The 23,242-nt window shown below is 39.2% G+C and overlaps 2 protein-coding genes across 3 annotated transcripts; one reads left to right on the top strand and one right to left on the bottom strand.

The window, feature by feature from the left end:
• Positions 1 to 1,175: 1,175 nt before the first annotated feature.
• LOC308699735 (zona pellucida sperm-binding protein 4-like) lies at positions 1,176 to 3,838 on the top strand. Of its 2 annotated transcripts, XM_081380670.1 has the most exons (9): positions 1,219 to 1,710; positions 1,964 to 2,302; positions 2,382 to 2,569; positions 2,643 to 2,740; positions 2,812 to 2,969; positions 3,046 to 3,238; positions 3,308 to 3,455; positions 3,539 to 3,611; positions 3,690 to 3,820. In XM_081380670.1, the coding sequence occupies exons 1-9, from the start codon at positions 1,695 to 1,697 to the stop codon at positions 3,764 to 3,766; spliced, it is 1,290 nt and encodes a 429-aa protein (XP_081236796.1). In that variant the 5' UTR covers positions 1,219 to 1,694; the 3' UTR covers positions 3,767 to 3,820. The 2 variants fall into 2 exon arrangements, with proteins under 2 accessions (XP_081236795.1, XP_081236796.1); XM_081380669.1 differs by having other exon boundaries at positions 1,176 to 2,302; positions 3,690 to 3,838.
• A 5,833-nt stretch (positions 3,839 to 9,671) lies between these two features.
• kynu (kynureninase) lies at positions 9,672 to 22,848 on the bottom strand. Its single transcript, XM_081380358.1, has 13 exons — positions 22,448 to 22,848; positions 21,695 to 21,815; positions 21,027 to 21,109; positions 20,819 to 20,880; positions 20,662 to 20,733; positions 20,404 to 20,478; positions 19,891 to 20,037; positions 12,880 to 12,978; positions 12,673 to 12,746; positions 12,502 to 12,554; positions 11,608 to 11,693; positions 10,742 to 10,999; positions 9,672 to 9,894 (listed from the first exon to the last, which is right to left on the bottom strand). The coding sequence occupies exons 1-13, from the start codon at positions 22,599 to 22,601 to the stop codon at positions 9,775 to 9,777; spliced, it is 1,404 nt and encodes a 467-aa protein (XP_081236484.1). The 5' UTR covers positions 22,602 to 22,848; the 3' UTR covers positions 9,672 to 9,774.
• Between the last annotated feature and the right edge of the window lie 394 nt (positions 22,849 to 23,242).

Raw genomic sequence — 23,242 nt, 5'->3', positions numbered from 1 at the left:
CATAAACCCTTGTCCTTTCCAGTGATACTATTATAGTTTTTATTAATAGTTTGAAATAGCAGTGGCCAGAAGTGATGAGCGAAAAATTGACAAATATTATTATAAAAGTGTTAAAGATTGTGTACACTCTAAAAAATGGAGTGTTGTTTTAACCCAATTTTGAGTCAAATATGGACAAACCCAGGATTTTTCCCGGACATGTCCGGCCGTCGAGATCGTCCAAAATGTCCGGGATTCGGCTTTTGCTTTATACAGTCGCCATTCATTGTTTACATGCACACCTTTTGTTTCAGTCTAACTGAATTAATTCCGATTGGTGAATCTGAATGTAGTGTTTACATGAACACTAAACAAGTGATCGGTTGATGTGCATTATAGCATTGCTAAGAAAATTCCCGCTCCTCCGTGAGAGATAGCCTTCGAGACCGGTGTCACTCATCAGTAATGACGCCACCGGCCTCGCGCCGTTCTCCTGCGCCCCTCAGCCTCGTCCTGCTCGCCACAGTAAACATGATGAATGGCGACTGTAGAACGCAAAAGATGAATCCCGGACATTTTGGGCGATCTCAAAATCCAGGGCAGACTCGTCACGGAGACTCACAATAAAACGGCGTCTTTTAAGTTTCGAGTCAACTAGTAGCCTAGCCTAGTTGTTTAACTGCGCTCTCTTACCGATAGGTTTGACTTGGGAGTGGCCTCGTAGGGCAGCGAAGCAAGTGCATTCTGGGAGTTGTTGTCTTTCATCCACATGAGCCAAAAAAACATTTTCTGGGTTTTCTCAGTACAGAAGGCTCCAAATTCAAAAATAATTTCACATTTCTACTACATAAATGACCCATTTTAAATACACATTCATCGTTCCAGAGGTGAAGTATCCCTTTAAACTTTCTTAACTATACAGGCCTGTTGCCATAAGAAAACTATGATGTGCTTCAAAGAAAAAAAAACAATCCAGAATAGCTAAAACATCTAATATAAAAAAGGCTGAATTCAGAATGGCAGAAATAGTACTAGCATACTATTCTGAATTCAGCTCAATGTGGTTTTATGTATGTTCAAAAGGGGAAAATTTACTTAAGAAACAATAGAATCACCTAGTTGCATAAACTCCCACTCGTCCAAGTCTGGAGAATCATGACTGTTAATGAAGAGGGAGGGATTATCATTAATTAGCCAAAGTCAGTAGAGTACAAAAAGACCAAAGGGCAGCACCTCAGCAGTGTGACTAGCTGTTGAACAATGGCAGGAAGTTGGTGTGCAGCTCAGTCTCTGGCACTTTGTGTTTGGCTCTGTGCTCTCAGTGATGCTGTTCCGAAGTGGAGTGGTCTGCCCCAGAATCCTCAAGCTCTGATGTTCCAGCAAACTGACCAGCGGTTTCAACAGCCATTTCAACAGCAAGCTAGTCAACAGTTTCCTCAGTCAGGTCAACAGCAAGCTAGTCAACGGTTTCCTCAGTCAGGTCAACAGCAAGCTAGTCAATGGTTTCCTCAGCAGGTTCAACAGCAAGCTAGTCAACCGTTTCCTCAGTCAGGTCAACAGCAAGCTAGTCAATGGTTTCCTCAGTCAGGTCAACAGCAAGCTAGTCAACAGTTTCCTCAGTCAGGTCAACAGCAAGCTAGTCAACAGTTTCCTCAGTCAGGTCAACAGCAAGCTAGTCAACAGTTTCCTCAGTCAGGTCAACAGCAAGCTAGTCAATGGTTTCCTCAGCAGGTTCAACAGCAAGCTAGTCAACCGTTTCCTCAGTCAGGTCAACAGCAAGCTAGTCAATGGTTTCCTCAGTCAGGTCAACAGCAAGCTAGTCAACAGTTTCTTCAGTCAGGTCAACAGCAAGCTAGTCAACAGTTTCCTCAGTCAGGTCAACAGCAAGCTAGTCAACAGTTTCCTCAGTCAGGTCAACAGCAAGCTAGTCAATGGTTTCCTCAGTCAGGTCAACAGCAAGCTAGTCAACGGTTTCTTCAGTCAGGTCAACAGCAAGCTAGTCAACAGTTTCCTCAGTCAGGTCAACAGCAAGCTAGTCAACAGTTTCCTCAGTCAGGTCAACAGCAAGCTAGTCAACAGTTTCTTCAGTCAGGTCAACAGCAAGCTAGTCAACAGTTTCCTCAGTCAGGTCAACAGCAAGCTAGTCAACAGTTTCCTCAGCAGTTTCTGCCTAAGCAGCCAGTGGCACAGACAGAGCCCCTTGACAAATGTACTGTAGCTGATTATGAGCAGATTCAATGTGGACCACCTGGTATCAGTGGTGCTGAGTGTGCTGCTATCAACTGCTGCTTTGATGGACAGCAGTGTTACTATGGGAAGGCAGGTAAGAGTGTGGAGTCAGTGTAGAGGCATTCATGTTAAGCTGATCCTCAGCAATAACCTGCTCTTGTAACTCGTTCCAGTGACTGTCCAGTGTATAAGAGATGGTCAGTTTGTGGTAGTGGTGGCTAGAGATGTTACTCTGCCTCGATTGAGCCTGGATTCAGTCCGTCTCCTGGGTGGAAGTGATCCAGCTTGCAGTCCTGTGGGATCCACACCTTTCTTTGCTATATACCAGTTCCCTGTCACTGCATGTGGCACAAGCATGATGGTGAGTAGCTGCTTGTGGTTTTGTTCTGCATGTCTTAGAATGGATTTGATGCTAACAATGTTACTATTTGCAGGAGGACAGTGGGTATGTGGTGTATGAAAACAGAATGACCTCCTCATATGAAGTGGGTATCGGACCACTTGGTTCCATTACAAGGGACAGCCATTTTGAGTAAGTGATGTATGCTTTATCATAAATGTGAATCCTTGACAAATGCTACAAGCTCACTGTTTGTCGTCCAGGCTTCTCTTCCAGTGTAGGTACTCCGGTACCTCTGTGGAAGCTCTGGTTGTGGAGGTCAACACCGTTCCTCCACCTCCACCAGTAGCTGCTCCTGGACCCCTCAGGGTGGAGCTTAGACTGGCAAATGGTCAATGTGTCACCAAAGGCTGTGCAGAAGGTAAGTGTTGGTCCCAAGTATGCCTAAAGCCTTTCTAAAGCTCCAGTTTCTAGTTAAACGCTGCATTCTTCCACAGGGGACGAGGCGTACACGTCCTACTACAGTGATGCCGATTATCCAGTTACAAAAGTCCTGCGGGAGCCTGTGTATGTTGAGGTGCACATTTTGGAGAGGACAGACCCCAACATTGTCCTGATGCTGGGACATTGCTGGGCGACATCAACCCCCAGTCCACTCAGTCTACCCCAATGGGATCTTCTGGTTGATGGGTGAGTATGGCCAGTCTTTACCCATCTAGTGTGGTGTAAGGCATTTCTGACTGCCTCTTTGCCTTTCAGATGCCCTTACCAGGATGATCGCTACCTGACCACATTGGTTCCAGTGGCTGGATCCTCTGGTCTTCAGTTCCCGACCCACTACAAGCGCTTTGTTGTGAAGATGTTCACATTTGTAGATCCAGCATCACTGGCTCCTCTGCAGGAAACCGTATGCTCTGCAGCCTTACCTCAACCCTTAATATTAGTGTTTTACAGTGATTTCTACAGCTAAACCCTTTCCCCCTCTGTTAGATCTTCATCCACTGTAGTACAGCGGTGTGCCATCCCTCCTCTGGCTCCTGTGAGCAAAGTTGCTTGAGGAAAAGTGAGTGCTTGCTGTAGGTTGACTTCAGGAACTGAGAATTTATTTAAATGCCCCTCATGCTTCTACCACTTTTTACAGGAAGAGACACGCACGTCAAGACCATCTCTAGTGGCCAAACTGTGGTGTCTAGTGGACAAGTTAACCTGGTCAAGTGAACTTTAGTGTTTTAATAAACTTCATGAAACTCAACATGTTTCTCTTTGGTATTCATTTCTGTCTGGAGTTGGATGTTTCATGACTGTTCTCAGTTTGACTTCTGCACTACTAAACCTTTTTCTTTTGTGCATTGAGATTCTTGACTTGAACTAAACAAGCCAAGTTTCTACGCAAGCCATCTAACTTTACTATTTGCCAAGTTCTAGTCGTTAACTGGGGCCCCTGTTCATACATTTCACACATCAAGGTTTTAGCATTTGTCTGTTTGAAGCTTTACATACGACTGGCTGGACTAGCATAACTGCATATAATGATGCCCAAATTCCTGAGGTCACTCGTTGGCTTTTCGTAATGCTTTTTCACGCAAGGATAGAATCATATCTTGGGATGAGTGCAGGTTTTTTTTTTTCAGGCAGTCCCAGTAATGTAGACCCTTTCATTTAAGCATTAATTCCTTAACTGTTGAATCCCAACTAGGTAGCTGTCCAAGGCCTTGTTTACACCTGGTACTAAAGCATTTTTGTAAATCGGATCACAGGTGGACTGTGGTAAATGGTGTAAAAAGGGGCTTTTTTTTTTTTAGCTTGTCTATTTTTGGCTGTAGTCCAACACATTCGACCAGATTGCTTTCATAGAGTAGATGCTCATGTGGTTGAATGTGTTCGAACAGCCACATAATGGTGTACTCTACCGCCTGCTGACCTAGTACGTAAACATTTAAGTGCGCTAGCAGGTGTGATTTAAGCCAATGGCTGGGTTTGTCCATATTTGACCCAAAGTTGGGTTGAAACTATAGTTATATTGCATAGTTATGTTTGGAGTTGATTTTTTTTTATTTTTTTGTCTAGAAATTATGAACATGCAAAAACGAGAACCAATGAAATAACTGATTATGTTGTAGTAAATGTGTGCTAATTCCTGTCAGCTTTTTGTTTTGAATGCATTTTTTTACACAGTAAAATAAAAACCTGTAGCTGTAGTTCTTCCATCATATTAAATAAAAAATATTTTCCTCATATTTTAATGGAAATTAAAATTTTGAATTCGCTAAATTCTTCATTCATAAATGCAGATTTTTTTGAAAACCCCTCCATCCTTTCCTCATTTTATTAATTTGAAGAAAAAAAAAACATCCTCTCTGGACATCACTTTTATTTTATTGTTATAGTTTCTGTTTTTGTATTAATTTTATTTTATTGTTATAGTTTCTGTTTTTGTATTAATTTTGTTTGTAATTTTGTAAAGTTGTAGTTTTGTGTATTTTTGTAATTTTTATAATTTAAAAAAATGTTCAAATATATTTATATAATCTTTCTTATTTCAGTTTTAGCTTTTGTAGTACATCAAGTTAGACTAAATTAAAGTGAGGAATGTTAAAACATTTATACATCGTTCATGGAGTGTTTTTTCTGAAATGTTTCAGTTGGATGTTCGTCTAACGTTTTTTAAATGTTATTAGTTTAAGAACATTCAGAGAACATTCAAAAGTAACATCCATAATGTTTGAAGAATGAAACAATGGAATGTTCCCTTTCTGTTCACATAACCTGGGGGGAATTTCTTTTTTTTAAAACATTTAAAAAGCTGAGTGTTTTGAACATTCAGAAATACTGTTTTCATAACTTAATTGAACATATTTTTGTTAGCCGGGCTCATGTCAGAACTCGTGCTGCTAAAGTTCAGGTTTAAATGCGGATGCGAATGAACTCCCAGGGAGACACACATGGTTAGCAAATAAAAGGCATCAATGAGTCACATTACAAGACAATAAAACCTGTTCAGCAAACATTTGCAGAGATAGATGTGTGTAAGACATGGTAAATTATCTTCTAAATGATATGCAAAACAAGTACTAGCATTGCATAACAGAAAACATCCTGGAGTTTCTCTCAGAATCGGCTGAGAAGAACAGAGCAGCTGGAATTAAAGTTCATCAGGACTCATTCAGAGTGTGAGAAGAGACTCAGAGTCAAATAAAGCGTTCAGATCATCTGAAGAGACTCTTGGTTTAATGAAGCTTCTGAAGGACAAACGTCCCTCAACAAACAGGACACATTTTCCCATCAGGGGGTCGTTTTACGATTCACTAATGAATAACTCACTTCAGAGCAAAGTACAAATGATGCTTGTTTAAGAGTTAGTTTCATAGTTTACTGCACTAAACTGCTCTTGGACTGAGTTACGAGATATAGGTTGATATATGTTGTCATTGAGCAATCCCTTAAAGTTAACCTTTAAAAACACTAATAATTTAACATTTAACACTTCAGCAAATCTCACAATTAATCTCCATTTATTATACTGCACATTAATATTGAGATGCTTAAATTGACTTTGATTTTTAGGTTTCAGCTTGCTTTCTCTTAAATTATTTATTTAGACAAAATAGTATCGAAATTTAATTGGCTGGTTATAGTTGTCGGCCATAAAGTGAAAATAATTATTGGATAAAATTGTAACATTGGTAAAAAAAATAAACCTCTAAAATTTTGTTTATGATGAGTGAAGACTAATTTCAGCATATTAAGTTTTACATAGTCTACACAAACTCTATAGTGAGATTTCTTTTGAATGTTCTCTGAACGTTACTTTTGAATGTTCTCTGAACGTTACTTTTGAATGTCCTTTGAACGTTACTTTTGAATGTTCTCTGAACGTTACTTTAGAATGTTCTCTGAACGTTACTTTTAAATGTTTTCTAAACGTTACTTTAGAATGTTCTCTGAACGTTACTTTTGAATGTCCTTTGAACGTTACTTTTGAATGTCCTTTGAACGTTACTTTTGAATGTTCTCTGAACGTTACTTTAGAATGTTCTCTGAACGTTACTTTTAAATGTTTTCTAAACGTTACTTTAGAATGTTCTCTGAACGTTACTTTTGAATGTCCTCTGAATGTTACTTTAGAATGTTCTCTGAACGTTACTTTTGAATGTTCTCTGAACGTTACTTTTGAATGTCCTTTGAACGTTACTTTTGAATGTTCTCTGAACGTTACTTTAGAATGTTCTCTGAACGTTACTTTTAAATGTTTTCTAAACGTTACTTTAGAATGTTCTCTGAACGTTACTTTTGAATGTCCTCTGAACGTTACTTTTGAATGTCCTCTGAACGTTACTTTTGAATGTCCTTTGAACGTTACTTTTAAATGTTCTCTGAATTTTACTTTAGAATGTTCTCTGAACGCTACTTTAGAATGTTCTCTGAACGTTACTTTAGAATGTTCTCTGAACGTTACTTTAGAATGTTCTCTGATCGTTACTTTTGAATGTTCTCTGAACGTTACTTTAGAATGTTCTCTGAACGTTACTTTAGAATGTTCTCTGAACGTTACTTTAGAATGTTCTCTGAACGTTACTTTAGAATGTTCTCTGAACGCTACTTTTGAATGTTCTCTGAACGCTACTTTTGAATGTTCTCTGAACGTTACTTTAGAATGTTCTCTGAACGTTACTTTAGAATGTTCTCTGATCGTTACTTTTGAATGTCCTCTGAACGTTACTTTTGAATGTCCTTTGAACGTTACTTTTAAATGTTCTCTGAACGTTACTTTAGAATGTTCTCTGAACGCTACTTTTGAATGTTCTCTGAACGTTACTTTAGAATGTTCTCTGAACGTTACTTTTGAATGTTCTCTGATCGTTACTTTTGAATGTTCTCTGAACGTTACTTTTGAATGTTCTCTGAACGTTACTTTTGAATGTCCTCTGAACGTTACTTTTGAATGTTTTCTGAACGTTACTTTTGAATGTTCTCTGAACGTTACTTTTGAATGTTCTCTGAACGTTACTTTAGAATGTTCTCTGAACGTTACTTTGAATGTTCTCTGAACGTTACTTTAGAATGTTCTGATCGTTACTTTTGAATGTTCTCTGATCGTTACTTTTGAATGTTCTCTGAACGTTACTTTTGAATGTTCTCTGATCGTTACTTTTGAATGTTCTCTGAACGTTACTTTTGAATGTTCTCTGATCGTTACTTTTGAATGTTCTCTGAACGTTACTTTTGAATGTTCTCTGAACGTTACTTTTGAATGTTCTCTGAACGTTACTTTAGAATGTTCTCTGAACGCTACTTTTGAATGTTCTCTGATCGTTACTTTTGAATGTTCTCTGAACGTTACTTTTGAATGTTCTCTGATCGTTACTTTTGAATGTTCTCTGATTGTTACTTTTGAATGTCCTCTGAACGTTACTTTTGAATGTCCTCTGAACGTTACTTTTGAATGTTTTCTGAACGTTACTTTTGAATGTTCTCTGAACGTTACTTTTGAATGTTCTCTGAACGTTACTTTAGAATGTTCTCTGAACGTTACTTTTGAATGTTCTCTGAACGTTACTTTTGAATGTTCTCTGAACGTTACTTTTGAATGTTCTCTGAACGTTACTTTTGAATGTTTTCTAAACGTTTGTCCTCTGAACGTTCTAAAACAATTAGAAACATTAAAAATAGTTTAGACCAGTGGTCACCAAACTTTTTTTTCTGGGGGCCACATTATCGTTCCTGACTGTGATGGGGGGCCGGGGCCGGGTCAGCTATATAACATAGAATTGTATGACCCAGACCAAAATGACCACCAGCAGGCCTCATTGTGTAGTAGAGATTACTAGCCTAGCACAGCCATCCCCACTACTATATCCACACTACTATCAACACTTGATTCCTGGCACATATTTGTTTATCTTTACTAGTGGTTTGCAAAAGTTGTAATCGAGTCTTCACACTTTGTTTTATTTAAAGTTATTCTTCACCAATAATCGTTGGTCCACTGTTCTTTGAAAACTCTGCACTCTCTTTTAGGGGTGGAACGGTACACAGAAGTCACGGTTTGGTTCATACCTCGGTTCAGACATCACGGTTGGGTACAATGAAGGGAAAAGCAAAACAAAAATGCAGAAGGCTTGTGCATGTCTCAGGCTGGACCACCAAAAGAAAAATAAATGTCTTAAGCCTTGTATTTTTTTTTTAAATAAGTTTTATTAATAAAGTAAAGGCATAGAACCAGTTTATTTGTAGTGCACTGACAATAGTTTTATATAATTAGTTCATTAATTCAATTAATAAAAATACCTTGATATGTTTGGTAATTGTACCTGAATTAATTGAAAATTAATGTGCTACATTTCAGATTAATATATTTGTTTTCCTTAAAAATGTAAATAACAGTAACTTAAACACTTTGCAGTTTGAATGATGTCCTGCATAAACTAAATGACGGAGCATGTTTTTATGTTTCCACTGTTCGATCGCGGCCGCGCCACACACACACACACACACACACACACACACACAAATATAAGTAAACACTTTACGACTTTTCGATCGCGCCCACACCTCTCTCTCGACATATTCCAGCATTGCAATCTTTACACCGCAGCCTGCTTCAGAGCTTCAGAGCTAAAGCGGAGCTACAGATTAGGTGTCCCTAAGAATCCGCGTATCTAACAGTAGTTCCGCATTACATTAAATTGCACGCAAGTTTTATTTATTTTAATACCGTGTATTCTCCGTGTAAATGTATGCACCAAACTGTGACGCCCGTACCATGACGTACCGTCCATGACGACTTTTGGTGATTGCCTCATAGGGCCGGTTCAAGTAGTGGGGGGCAGAGGGGCTGGGGGGCCAGTCAAAGGGGAGGCGGGCCTGAGTCGGCCCACGGGCCTTAGTTTGGGGACCCCTGCGTTAGACGAACATCCAACTGAAACATTACATGAACGATGCATAAAAGTTTTTTTGCTAACATTTTGAGGACATTATTAAAGACTAGATAACTGAATAAAGTTTTATTAGCATTACTGGAAGAATGTTCATAACCTTGCCGGAACGTTCTCTGTTAGCTGGACTCTACATGAGATTTTTTAGCACAAAATCCCTTGAAATCCATCAGAACAGAGGCAGACGTGAAGAAAAATGTTTATTGGCCATGCAAACATTCACATAATGGACTCTCTCTCGTGATGTTTCACAGAGTAACAGCAGCCAATAAAAGCACTCAGTCACCAGTGTTATTCTCGGCTGGATCTCAGCGCTGATCCCAGAACGCTGATGAAGCGATGAACATCAGTGAAGGAGTTATACAGCGGCACCGGAGCCACTCGCAGCACGTTAGGCTCTCGCATATCACACTGAAAAACAGCAGACACACACTTACAACACACACTTACACCCTCAGAATACACTGTGTGTAGGGGTGAGCGGGGCACACACACTAACGCGGGGCGGGGCTAGTTGTCACACACTTGTTTTAAATACTTCCACACATGCCAGCATGGCGAATCTTAGTGTATTTACTAGTTGCCACTTGCCATATCTACACTATATAGAGAATAAATTGCACCAAAATTCATAAATCTTTGGAATATATGACTGAACATTTATTAAACCATAGCAAAAGTAAATTTCTCTCTTGTGTTTTTTTTTTTTTTTGCTCTGGTTTTTTGTGTTTATTTAAAATGAGATAAATCTGTTATTATATTAATCTTATATCTGTTATTTAACAGTTGATATAGTTCTTTAATGCTTCGCTAACCAGCAGAAGACACTAAGCCGGGTTTAAACCCCAGTTGCGCACGCGGGGCATGTTGTCACACTGCGTTACAATGAGCCCCAATTAGAACTTACTATTCTATTCTATACTTTTATGAATTCTATTGAGAAACAATGCGAAAAAGATTAATAAAGACTGAGAATCAATGTTGAGAAATTATTAATAATTATTATGTTTTGAACTATGCTGCTGTGTTTTCTGGTGTGTTTCTTGTCAAACTCAAAAAATTGTTTATTTTTAATGATTAAAAAATGCCATTATTTTATATGAAAAAGGTAATAATTGTATTTTAATGAGAAAATATATTAGTTTGTGTGTGTGTGTGTGTGTGTGTGTGTGTGTGTGTGTTTGTGTGTGTGTGTGTGTGTGCGTGTGTGTGTGTGTGTGTGTGTGTGTGTGTGTGTGTGTGATGAAGCGATACACACAGCGACTCCTCGTTTCTCCAGCTCTTGATACACGGATCTGATTGGTCGAGAGAAGGACAGTGACAGCTGACAGCCTCTCTGCTCGGGGTCAGAGGGCGTGATGATGTCAACGCAGGGTTCACCGGGGTCAGAGGTCGTGATGATGTCATCAGGGTCAGACTGGTCTCTGGTGTAGTAATGCGTGATCAGAAACTCCAGATACCCCGTCAGAAGCACAGACTTACTCCTCAGATCCTTCATAGTCGTCTTATTAAAAATCTGGACATCATATTTACAAAAGAATGAATACAAAATACATCAATCATGAGTTATGATCAGATTTAGGGAAACGGTGAACAAAGAAATCTTCAAATCTAAGTTGCAAAACATGGAAGACCATTTGTTGAATAGGATCCGTGACACTGAGATATAAAAAATTATATCAAAAAGCAATAGATGCACGAGATGCAATATATGTGTTATAATGCAATTCTTCATGAACTTTCAGCAGGAAGAGTGGGAAAAGATTGTACGGATGTGTGTGTCCTGCTTCATGATCTTTTCTTCAGATTAGTCAGTTTATGGTTTTATTGCATGGTGTCTGTTTTCTGTGAGAGCTCTTAATCTCAGTCTTGCAGTGGGATATTGTGAGTTCATACTTTTTTTGTTGATAAATTGACACAAAACACACATACAGAAATGTTCACAAAAAAGTAATATCAGTAATACCAGCTCGTTGCATGATGGATGTCAGTGTGTTTTTAATGATTGTTGTCAGCAGGGTTTGAAATTAACCACCCGACAATTTGGCTATTACATTTTTAAGTTACCGGCCAGTCAGAACTTCTACTAATGAAAAAAAGAAAAGAACCAGATTAATGTCTGACCTCTAGACTGGCCTGTAAGGGACACACCAGTAACATCGGCTGATTGGAGAGACGAAACCCATTAACTCCAGGCTGAAGCTCCATTTCTGTGGGAACATTCATCCACACTCTTCAGAAATATACAGACATCAAACATTATTCAGACACTAGATATCATTTTTGATATTGTTTCACTAGTGTGATCAGGACACTATAGTTCATTTCTGTAAGTGAGGAGAGCAGAATAAAGTAAACTGTGACATATTACACCCAAATATTCTTCATTCAGTGACTACCAGTAAAACTTTGGGCCCAATAATGATTGGGACACTTTGAGCTGATCATGTTCTGCTGAAGTGTGTTTTCTTTAATTGCTAATGCTCTTTTTACACACAGACTGAACACAATGAAGCATTGCTTGGTGATTGGTTGAGCTAAACTGGTATTATCTAATTGTGTAGTTAAATTTAACAGCTGACAGATATTCAACATAATTCATGTGTGAGACAGTCTAACAGAAGGACGGACAAAACCAGTCAAATATCAGCTGAGTTCATAACTCTGAGTTCTGCTCATATTTTACTACCATTTTCTAAACTATAGCGAATAAACTGTGATAATGTGAGAAATGTTGAAGGAGTCTGGGAAAATGCTGGTTTGACTGTACATATAAAATTAAAAATATTCACACTTCAGGTAGGCTGGGACTGACTTTTGTCAACAAACAAAACGTATATAGTGTATATATCTATCATCACCTACTGTACAGCTACTCTACACAGTAACAGTGTGTAAGAGTGTGTAACAGTGTGTGTGTCCACAGGGTGTCAGCAGAGAGCAAGCTTGATTTCCCACAATCCCTCAAAACTTACAATCAACATGATCATCTTTGTGATTCAGAAGTGATTCTCATACCGTTGTTCATGAGGAATCTGGTCTTCAGGTCGTGTCCCCACCAGCCTGTCAGTCTGAGACACACACACACACACACACACACACACACACACACACACACACACTGTTAGCGTCTCATGCTCTTTATGTCATCTGTAAGTGTGTGTTATAGAGCCGCTGTGTAATACTCACGCAGGTCTGATGCTGTGAGCGTGTTTCTCATGTATAAATGCTCCTGCCAGACCACCGGCCCCTGAGTTCACATACTGAATAACACACACACACACACACACACACACACACACCACTGACTCTGATGCATCATGGGATGCTTCGAACATTCAACACAAATACAATCAATCCACAAAGCATTGATATTTCGCACAAAACAACACTGACCTTATAGGAGCACCAACAGGCAAAATCCACATTCCAGTCGTGAAGACGCAGTTCTACGTTTCCTACAGCGTGTGCACAATCAAACCCTACCAAACAGCCCTGAACACACACACACACACACACACACACACAGTCAAGTCAAGTATAGTGCTTTTTTACAACACAGAGTGTTTCAAAGCAGCTTTACAGAGATAACAGGAAAATAATGCAACAGAGTTTGTTTCTAGAAGAAAATAGCGTCAGTCCAGCTTAAAGGGGGGGTGAAACACTCAGTTTCAGTCAATCTCATGTTAATCTTGAGTACCTATAGAGTAGTATTGCATCCTTCATATCTCCAAAAAGTCTTTAGTTTTATTATATTTATAAAAGAAAGATAAGCTGTTCCGAGTCTTTCCGAAAAAAACCGAGCGGCTGGAGGCGTGCCGTGTGGGCTGTGCTTACGCGCCGATAGCTAACAACACACAGACATTTGAAGCAGTTGGTCTATGAGTTTTACTCACGGTTCCAACGCACGACCGTTAACCTTTATCGTTGGGACTGTTCCATCCTTAAGCATTAGACGATCTGCAAATCCGGCGTCGAACTGGGCCTTGTTTATAAAACAATCATGTCGAAATGCACTAGCAGCGAGCACAGAGCTTTGATGGGCGTACTGCTTTCGCTCTCTCGCTCGTCGTCTCTCTGGTCTACGGGTGCGCGCGCGCCCTTCCGGGAGAGTGCCCTTAGGACCCGTATAAGGAAATTCCGCCCCATCTGACGTCACACATGCCCATACTCAAAAAAAACTTTCCGAAACTTGTGACAAACCGGAAGGAGTATTTTTGGCATAGAAATACTCCATCAAACCTACAACTTAATTTTTGAAACTTTGTCCATGTTTAGCATGGGAATCCAACTCTTTAACAGTGTAAAAAAAATGAGTATGCATGAAATTGCATTTCACCCCCCTTTTAAGCAAGTTCAGTGACGGTTCATTTTTGTTTTAAAAAGTTATTAATTTAGTGTATAATAATTTAATGTAATATGTCGTTCAGTGTAACTCTTACAGTAAAGAGAGTGGATGTGTCGTTAAGTGTAACTCCTTCAGTAAAGAGAGTGAATGTGTCGTTCAGTGTAACACACACAGTAAAGAGAGTGGATGTGTCGTTCAGTGTAACTCTTACAGTAAAGAGAGTGGATGTGTCGTTCAGTGTAACTCTTACAGTAAAGAGAGTGAATGTATCATTCAGTGTAACTCTTACAGTAAAGAGAGTGAATATGTCGTTCAGTGTAACTCTTACAGTAAAGAGAGTGAATGTATCATTCAGTGTAACTCTTACAGTAAAGAGAGTGAATATGTCGTTCAGTGTAACACTTACAGTAAAGAGAGTGAATGTGTCGTTCAGTGTAACTCTTACAGTAAAGAGAGTGAATGTGTCGTTCAGTGTAACTCTTACAGTAAAGAGAGTGGATGTGTCGTTCAGTGTAACTCTTACAGTAAAGAGAGTGGATGTGTCGTTCAGTGTAACTCTTACAGTAAAGAGAGTGAATGTGTCGTTCAGTGTAACACTTACAGTAAAGAGAGTGAATGTGTCATTCAGTGTAACACTTACAGTAAAGAGAGTGGATGTGTCGTTCAGTGTAACACTTACAGTAAAGAGAGTGAATGTGTCGTTCAGTGTAACTCTTACAGTAAAGAGAGTGGATGTGTCGTTCAGTGTAACACTTACAGTAAAGAGAGTGAATGTGTCGTTCAGTGTAACACTTACAGTAAAGAGAGTGGATGTGTCGTTCAGTGTAACACTTACAGTAAAGAGAGTGAATGTGTCGTTCAGTGTAACTCTTACAGTAAAGAGAGTGAATGTATCGTTCAGTGTAACTCTTACAGTAAAGAGAGTGGATGTGTCGTTCAGTGTAACACTTACAGTAAAGAGAGTGGATGTGTCGTTCAGTGTAACACTTACAGTAAAGAGAGTGAATGTGTCGTTCAGTGTAACTCTTACAGTAAAGAGAGTGGATGTGTCGTTCAGTGTAACACTTACAGTAAAGAGAGTGAATGTGTCGTTCAGTGTAACACTTACAGTAAAGAGAGTGGATGTGTCGTTCAGTGTAACACTTACAGTAAAGAGAGTGAATGTGTCGTTCAGTGTAACACTTACAGTAAAGAGAGTGAATGTATCGTTCAGTGTAACTCTTACAGTAAAGAGAGTGGATGTGTCGTTCAGTGTAACACTTACAGTAAAGAGAGTGAATGTGTCGTTCAGTGTAACACTTACAGTAAAGAGAGTGGATGTGTCGTTCAGTGTAACACTTACAGTAAAGAGAGTGAATGTGTCGTTCAGTGTAACTCTTACAGTAAAGAGAGTGGATGTGTCGTTCAGTGTAACTCTTACAGTAAAGAGAGTGGATGTGTCGTTCAGTGTAACTCTTACAGTAAAGAGAGTGAATGTGTCGTTCAGTGTAACTCTTACAGTAAAGAGAGTGGATGTGTCGTTCAGTGTAACACTTACAGTAAAGAGAGTGAATGTGTCGTTCAGTGTAACACTTACAGTAAAGAGAGTGAATATGTCGTTCAGTGTAACACTTACAGTAAAGAGAGTGAATGTGTCGTTCAGTGTAACTCTTACAGTAAAGAGAGTGAATGTGTCGTTCAGTGTAACTCTTACAGTAAAGAGAGTGGATGTGTCGTTCAGTGTAACACTTACAGTAAAGAGAGTGAATGTGTCGTTCAGTGTAACTCTTACAGTAAAGAGAGTGGATGTGTCGTTCAGTGTAACACTTACAGTAAAGAGAGTGGATGTGTCGTTCAGTGTAACTCTTACAGTAAAGAGAGTGAATGTGTCGTTCAGTGTAACTCTTACAGTAAAGAGAGTGAATGTGTCGTTCAGTGTAACTCTTACAGTAAAGAGAGTGGATGTGTCGTTCAGTGTAACACTTACAGTAAAGAGAGTGAATGTGTCGTTCAGTGTAACACTTACAGTAAAGAGAGTGAATATGTCGTTCAGTGTAACACTTACAGTAAAGAGAGTGAATGTGTCGTTCAGTGTAACTCTTACAGTAAAGAGAGTGGATGTGTCGTTCAGTGTAACTCTTACAGTAAAGAGAGTGAATATGTCGTTCAGTGTAACTCTTACAGTAAAGAGAGTGAATGTATCGTTCAGTGTAACTCTTACAGTAAAGAGAGTGGATGTGTCGTTCAGTGTAACTCTTACAGTAAAGAGAGTGGATGTGTCGTTCAGTGTAACACTTACAGTAAAGAGAGTGGATGTGTCGTTCAGTGTAACTCTTACAGTAAAGAGAGTGGATGTGTCGTTCAGTGTAACTCTTACAGTAAAGAGAGTGGATGTGTCGTTCAGTGTAACACTTACAGTAAAGAGAGTGAATGTGTCGTTCAGTGTAACTCTTACAGTAAAGAGAGTGGATGTGTCGTTCAGTGTAACACTTACAGTAAAGAGAGTGAATGTGTCGTTCAGTGTAACACTTACAGTAAAGAGAGTGGATGTGTCGTTCAGTGTAACTCTTACAGTAAAGAGAGTGAATGTGTCGTTCAGTGTAACTCTTACAGTAAAGAGAGTGAATGTGTCGTTCAGTGTAACTCTTACAGTAAAGAGAGTGAATGTGTCGTTCAGTGTAACACTTACAGTAAAGAGAGTGAATGTGTCGTTCAGTGTAACACTTACAGTAAAGAGAGTGAATATGTCGTTCAGTGTAACACTTACAGTAAAGAGAGTGAATGTGTCGTTCAGTGTAACTCTTACAGTAAAGAGAGTGGATGTGTCGTTCAGTGTAACTCTTACAGTAAAGAGAGTGAATATGTCGTTCAGTGTAACTCTTACAGTAAAGAGAGTGAATGTATCGTTCAGTGTAACTCTTACAGTAAAGAGAGTGGATGTGTCGTTCAGTGTAACTCTTACAGTAAAGAGAGTGGATGTGTCGTTCAGTGTAACACTTACAATAAAGAGAGTGGATGTGTCGTTCAGTGTAACTCTTACAGTAAAGAGAGTGGATGTGTCGTTCAGTGTAACTCTTACAGTAAAGAGAGTGGATGTGTCGTTCAGTGTAACACTTACAGTAAAGAGAGTGGATGTGTCGTTCAGTGTAACTCTTACAGTAAAGAGAGTGAATATGTCGTTCAGTGTAACACTTACAGTAAAGAGAGTGAATGTGTCATTCAGTGTAACACTAAAGAGAGTGAATGTGTCGTTCAGTGTAACACTTACAGTAAAGAGAGTGGATGTGTCGTTCAGTGTAACACTTACAGTAAAGAGAGTGGATGTGTCGTTCAGTGTAACTCTTACAGTAAAGAGAGTGGATGTGTCGTTCAGTGTAACTCTTACAGTAAAGAGAGTGAATGTGTCGTTCAGTGTAACTCTTACAGTAAAGAGAGTGGATGTGTCGTTCAGTGTAACACTTACAGTAAAGAGAGTGGATGTGTCGTTCAGTGTAACTCTTACAGTAAAGAGAGTGGATGTGTCGTTCAGTGTAACTCTTACAGTAAAGAGAGTGAATGTCTCGTTCAGTGTAACTCTTACAGTAAAGAGAGTGGATGTGTCGTTCAGTGTAACACTTACAGTAAAGAGAGTGGATGTGTCGTTCAGTGTAACACTTACAGTAAAGAGAGTGGATGTGTCGTTCAGTGTAACTCTTACAGTAAAGAGAGTGAATATGTCGTTCAGTGTAACTCTTACAGTAAAGAGAGTGAATGTATCATTCAGTGTAACTCTTACAGTAAAGAGAGTGAATATGTCGTTCAGTGTAACACTTACAGTAAAGAGAGTGAATGTGTCGTTCAGTGTAACTCTTACAGTAAAGAGAGTGAATGTGTCGTTCAGTGTAACTCTTACAGTAAAGAGAGTGGATGTGTCGTTCAGTGTAACACTTACAGTAAAGAGAGTGAATGTGTCGTTCAGTGTAACACTTACAGTAACGAGAGTGGATGTGTCGTTCAGTGTAACTCTTACAGTAAAGAGAGTGGATGTGTCGTTCAGTGTAACTCTTACAGTAAAGAGAGTGGATGTGTCGTTCAGTGTAACACTTACAGTAAAGAGAGTGAATGTGTCGTTCAGTGTAACACTTACAGTAAAGAGAGTGGATGTGTCGTTCAGTGTAACACTTACAGTAAAGAGAGTGAATGTGTCGTTCAGTGTAACACACACAGTAAAGAGAGTGGATGTGTCGTTCAGTGTAACTCTTACAGTAAAGAGAGTGGATGTGTCGTTCAGTGTAACTCTTACAGTAAAGAGAGTGAATGTGTCGTTCAGTGTAACACTTACAGTAAAGAGAGTGGATGTGTCGTTTAGTGTAACACTTACAGTAAAGAGAGTGAATGTGTCGTTCAGTGTAACACACACAGTAAAGAGAGTGGATGTGTCGTTCAGTGTAACTCTTACAGTAAAGAGAGTGGATGTGTCGTTCAGTGTAACTCTTACAGTAAAGAGAGTGGATGTGTCGTTCAGTGTAACACTTACAGTAAAGAGAGTGGATGTGTCGTTCAGTGTAAAGAGAGTGGATGTGTCGTTCAGTGTAACACTTACAGTAAAGAGAGTGGATGTGTCGTTCAGTGTAACACTTACAGTAAAGAGAGTGGATGTGTCGTTCAGTGTAACACACACAGTAAAGAGAGTGGATGTGTCGTTCAGTGTAACTCTTACAGTAAAGAGAGTGAATGTGTCGTTCAGTGTAACACTTACAGTAAAGAGAGTGGATGTGTCGTTCAGTGTAACACTTACTGTAAAGAGAGTGAATGTGTCGTTCAGTGTAACACACACAGTAAAGAGAGTGGATGTGTCGTTCAGTGTAACTCTTACAGTAAAGAGAGTGAATGTGTCGTTCAGTGTAACTCTTACAGTAAAGAGAGTGAATGTGTCGTTCAGTGTAACTCTTACAGTAAAGAGAGTGGATGTGTCGTTCAGTGTAACACTTACAGTAAAGAGAGTGGATGTGTCGTTCAGTGTAACACTTACAGTAAAGAGAGTGAATGTGTCGTTCAGTGTAACTCTTACAGTAAAGAGAGTGAAAGTGTCGTTCAGTGTAACTCTTACAGTAAAGAGAGTGGATGTGTCGTTCAGTGTAACACTTACAGTAAAGAGAGTGGATGTGTCGTTCAGTGTAACACTTACAGTAAAGAGAGTGAATGTGTCGTTCAGTGTAACACTTACAGTAAAGAGAGTGGATGTGTCGTTCAGTGTAACTCTTACAGTAAAGAGAGTGGATGTGTCGTTCAGTGTAACACTTACAGTAACGAGAGTGGATGTGTCGTTCAGTGTAACTCTTACAGTAAAGAGAGTGGATGTGTCGTTCAGTGTAACACTTACAGTAAAGAGAGTGGATGTGTCGTTCAGTGTAACACTTACAGTAAAGAGAGTGAATGTGTCGTTCAGTGTAACACTTACAGTAAAGAGAGTGAATGTGTCGTTCAGTGTAACACTTACAGTAACGAGAGTGGATGTGTCGTTCAGTGTAACTCTTACAGTAAAGAGAGTGGATGTGTCGTTCAGTGTAACACTTACAGTAAAGAGAGTGGATGTGTCGTTCAGTGTAACACTTACAGTAAAGAGAGTGGATGTGTCGTTCAGTGTAACACTTACAGTAAAGAGAGTGAATGTGTCGTTCAGTGTAACACTTACAGTAAAGAGAGTGAATGTGTCGTTCAGTGTAACACTTACAGTAACGAGAGTGGATGTGTCGTTCAGTGTAACTCTTACAGTAAAGAGAGTGGATGTGTCGTTCAGTGTAACACTTACAGTAAAGAGAGTGGATGTGTCGTTCAGTGTAACACTTACAGTAAAGAGAGTGGATGTGTCGTTCAGTGTAACACTTACAGTAAAGAGAGTGGATGTGTCGTTCAGTGTAACTCTTACAGTAAAGAGAGTGAATGTGTGGTTTCAGTGTAACACTTACAGTAAAGAGAGTGAATGTGTGGTTTCAGTGTAACACTTACAGTAAAGAGAGTGAATGTGTGGTTTCAGTGTAACACTTACAGTAAAGAGAGTGAATGTGTGGTTTCAGTGTAACACAGAGTGTGAGCTTGACCTGTGCGTGTCCAGCACTGGTGATGGTCTCGATCTGGAACAGCTGACCGGTGTAATACTGGACTCCACTGAGCATCACCAGAGCGATGGACTCGCCCTCCGACTCGATGAGTGACACGATGTCCTCCGTCCTGATGGTGTCCTCACCCTGAAACAGCCAATCACAGCAGTCACAGCCCGTCACAGCCAATCACAGCAGTCACAGCCAATCAACATGTCACAGATCTCCGTGAGGTCACTATATCCAGGCCTTAAAACATGCAAGAAATAAAAAAGCAAAACGGATGTATAGAATTTTTTAATCCTTTTCTCTTTGGAATTTTTTGTAAGTTAGCCCCTGTATAATTATTTTTATTTCTATTATTTTTTTTTTATCTGTTTCCTACTATGCTATTATGAGTGTAATAGATAATAGAATACATTTCGATCCTCTGTAAGTGCATGTTGTTATTGTTCTGTTATGCAAAAAAAAAAAAAAAAAAGAATGTGTAAATGGAGAAAAAAAAAAAAAAACCTGTCTGGGTTTGATGATCAGCATGCTGTCCGCCACATTCATTCCTCTCAGCTGGATCTGCGACTCGATGGCGTACTGCAAGATTCACACACACACACACACACACACACACACACACACACACACACACACACACACAGACAGACAGTGCTTTTATAAAGTTATTGATGCCTTATCACACTCGATGCTTCGAACTCTTGATCTGAACGTGAGTTTGTCATTTCTGAGGTTAAAGAAACGCAGTGTTGGCTAACATACATGATCTGACGGAAAGGCCTTGTCCTCCAGAAGAATTTTATGGCGTTTTGGTGTCGGTTTGTAGAAGGAAAGCTGAGAGAATCATAAAAAGAGGAGAATACTGTTCAAAAAATCAACACAGAGACAAAAATATTAGCAAATGTTCTTGTTTTTCTACCATGAGAAGATGCAGATTGACTGTGAGTCCGTTCATCAGAGCCACTTCCTCAGGTTTAGCACCTGTTTAAAGATAGTTTCACTAAATCAGAAGCTCCAGTGATTAAATGAGGTGGTAAAGTGCACTTTTTACCCTGTTTACCTTGACAGAACTTCCCACATTATAGCAAAAACAACAAACTGAAGTAACTGAGAAACTCTTAAATTACCCACAATCTTGGCCATCGAACCCTCGAGGGTGTCTTCGGCCCAGGCCCAAGGTCGCGACCCCTGCGTGTGGCCATGGACGCCTCTGAAAACATGTGCTTAGGATTTATGATATTTCCTTCAAACCGTGGAAGAACATTTCAGAATATTTCTGTGATTTGTTTTAATTAATTTTCTACAGTTTTACTGTAGTAGCGATATCTGTTACTGTGGCAAAAAGATCAATGAAAAAAAAACTTCATTAAGAACCTGTTAACCTGTGACCTGTGTGTGAAAAATATTATTTTTGAAAAATAAATGGCCTTATAACCCATTTTGGAAATGGTTAATAAAACAATGGATATGATTTTCTAGAAAAAATTATAATTAAAAAATAACAATAATAATAATAAATATAAAATAAAAATAATTAAATTATATTAATAAAAATAGATAAATAATAAATAATGAAATATATATAACAATATTAAAATAATACATATAAATAGTACATTGTAATATTTAAATTAAATATTATATTAAATGTTGAAATTACCATATTATTTATTGTAAAAATGAATTATGCCTTTAAAAATGATGCCTTTAAAAATAGTCCCCGAAATGGCATTCTAAACCCTGAAACATTTTCACTGTTTTATTATCCGCTGATAAATCATGACAGGCGACTCACATTTTGGCCCATTTCTCCAGCTCCTCATCAATATATTTTTTGGTGTTTTTCGGCTGTAGACCAAGTGAATTCCCAGCAAAATAAACACAATCCTCAGAACCGTCCACAAGTGACAGATCGGCTGAAAACAGACGAGAAAACCAGATGGTATATGAATCTGAGCAAATACTTTAAAAAAAATTTTTTTTTTTTTTTGAGAGAGAGATTTACATAAAAAAAAGGGATTGTACAAACAATATTAACAGTTTACAATTCTTAAAAGGCAGACATAGAAGGTAAAATTACAATAAGTAAAAGCAAAGTCTCAAATCAAATATACAATCATGAAGGTAAGGAGGAGAAAAATAAATAATAAAAAATACTAATAATATTTGAATTAAAGTATGTTATTGCAAGGGGTAGCAAGGGTACATAGCTCTTGAAGAAACTGCTGCAGTAACTTTCTCATTTGAAAGGGTACAAAGAGAAGTAGCAAAAGCTTTGAGTTCATTAATAAAATGAGGAAATGATGGAGGGGGTCTTCAAAAATCTGCATTTATGAATGAAGTATTTAGCAAATGCAAAAAAGGTTATTGAACAAGTAGTGTTGTGAACAATCTTTCTACAGTACACCAAACTTAACTTGTTTGTATTCAAGGGGATTCACACAAATCTGAGGTAATACTCCATCATGACGATATAATCTGTGCGTCATATCTCATGTGACCGCTCATAAACCCATCAGAAGAGTGATCTGTGAAGTGTCTGACTCACCCTTGGGCAGGTCTGATGTTCTGGGAATGAGGAACTCGTGTCTCAGGTGTCGGAGCGGGTCGAGCCGGTCCAGGTGTTCTGCCAGCCGGCGTGAGGTGGGTCCACAGCTCAGCTCCTGAGAGACCCTGAGGATCATCTGCTTCGGGCTCTCCATGATCTCATCAGTCTGATCAACCTCAGATCTCCTCGTATACTCTTAAACACGTCCAGCCAGTCGAAGCTGCACAGATGCAGAGACTTTGACCCGTGAGGACACACATCAGGCCTGAGCTAATGATTTATAGAGGTCACATTATTTCCCGTGTTCGTCTTGATGGCTCTCACAACACACACACACACACACACTTCCTGACGCTTTAGTTCATGATTGTTCCTCTGCACATGAAGCCACTTCTGCTTTCAGAGAACACTAGCCAGCACACCCTCACTGAACCTCAGACTGCTTTCTGTTTCTGTCTGAATACAAACCCTACAATATCCCTAGTTCATCTAGTTAGTTTTGAAGTTCCCCTGTAGTAATCATGTTATTCCTCAAAGGGTGACATATTATGCCCCTTTTCACAGATAAATCTCGGGCGTCCCCAGAATGTGTCTGTGAAATTTCAGCTCAAAATACCCACAGATCATTTATTATAACTTGTCAAATTTGCCCCTTTTTGGGTGTGAGCAAAAATGCGCCATTTTTGTGTGTGTCCCTTTAAATGCAAATGAGCGTTAGCTCTGCCTCTATTCAGAAGAGGGCGGAGTCTTTACACGAGCTTCAGAAACTCCAGCAATAACAGAACAGGCCAATCT

The sequence above is a fragment of the Scardinius erythrophthalmus genome (genome assembly GCF_964197995.2).
Source record: "Scardinius erythrophthalmus genome assembly, chromosome: 12".
NCBI classification, from domain to species: Eukaryota; Metazoa; Chordata; class Actinopteri; order Cypriniformes; family Leuciscidae; genus Scardinius; species Scardinius erythrophthalmus.
This window is presented reverse-complemented; position numbering and strand designations above follow the sequence as displayed.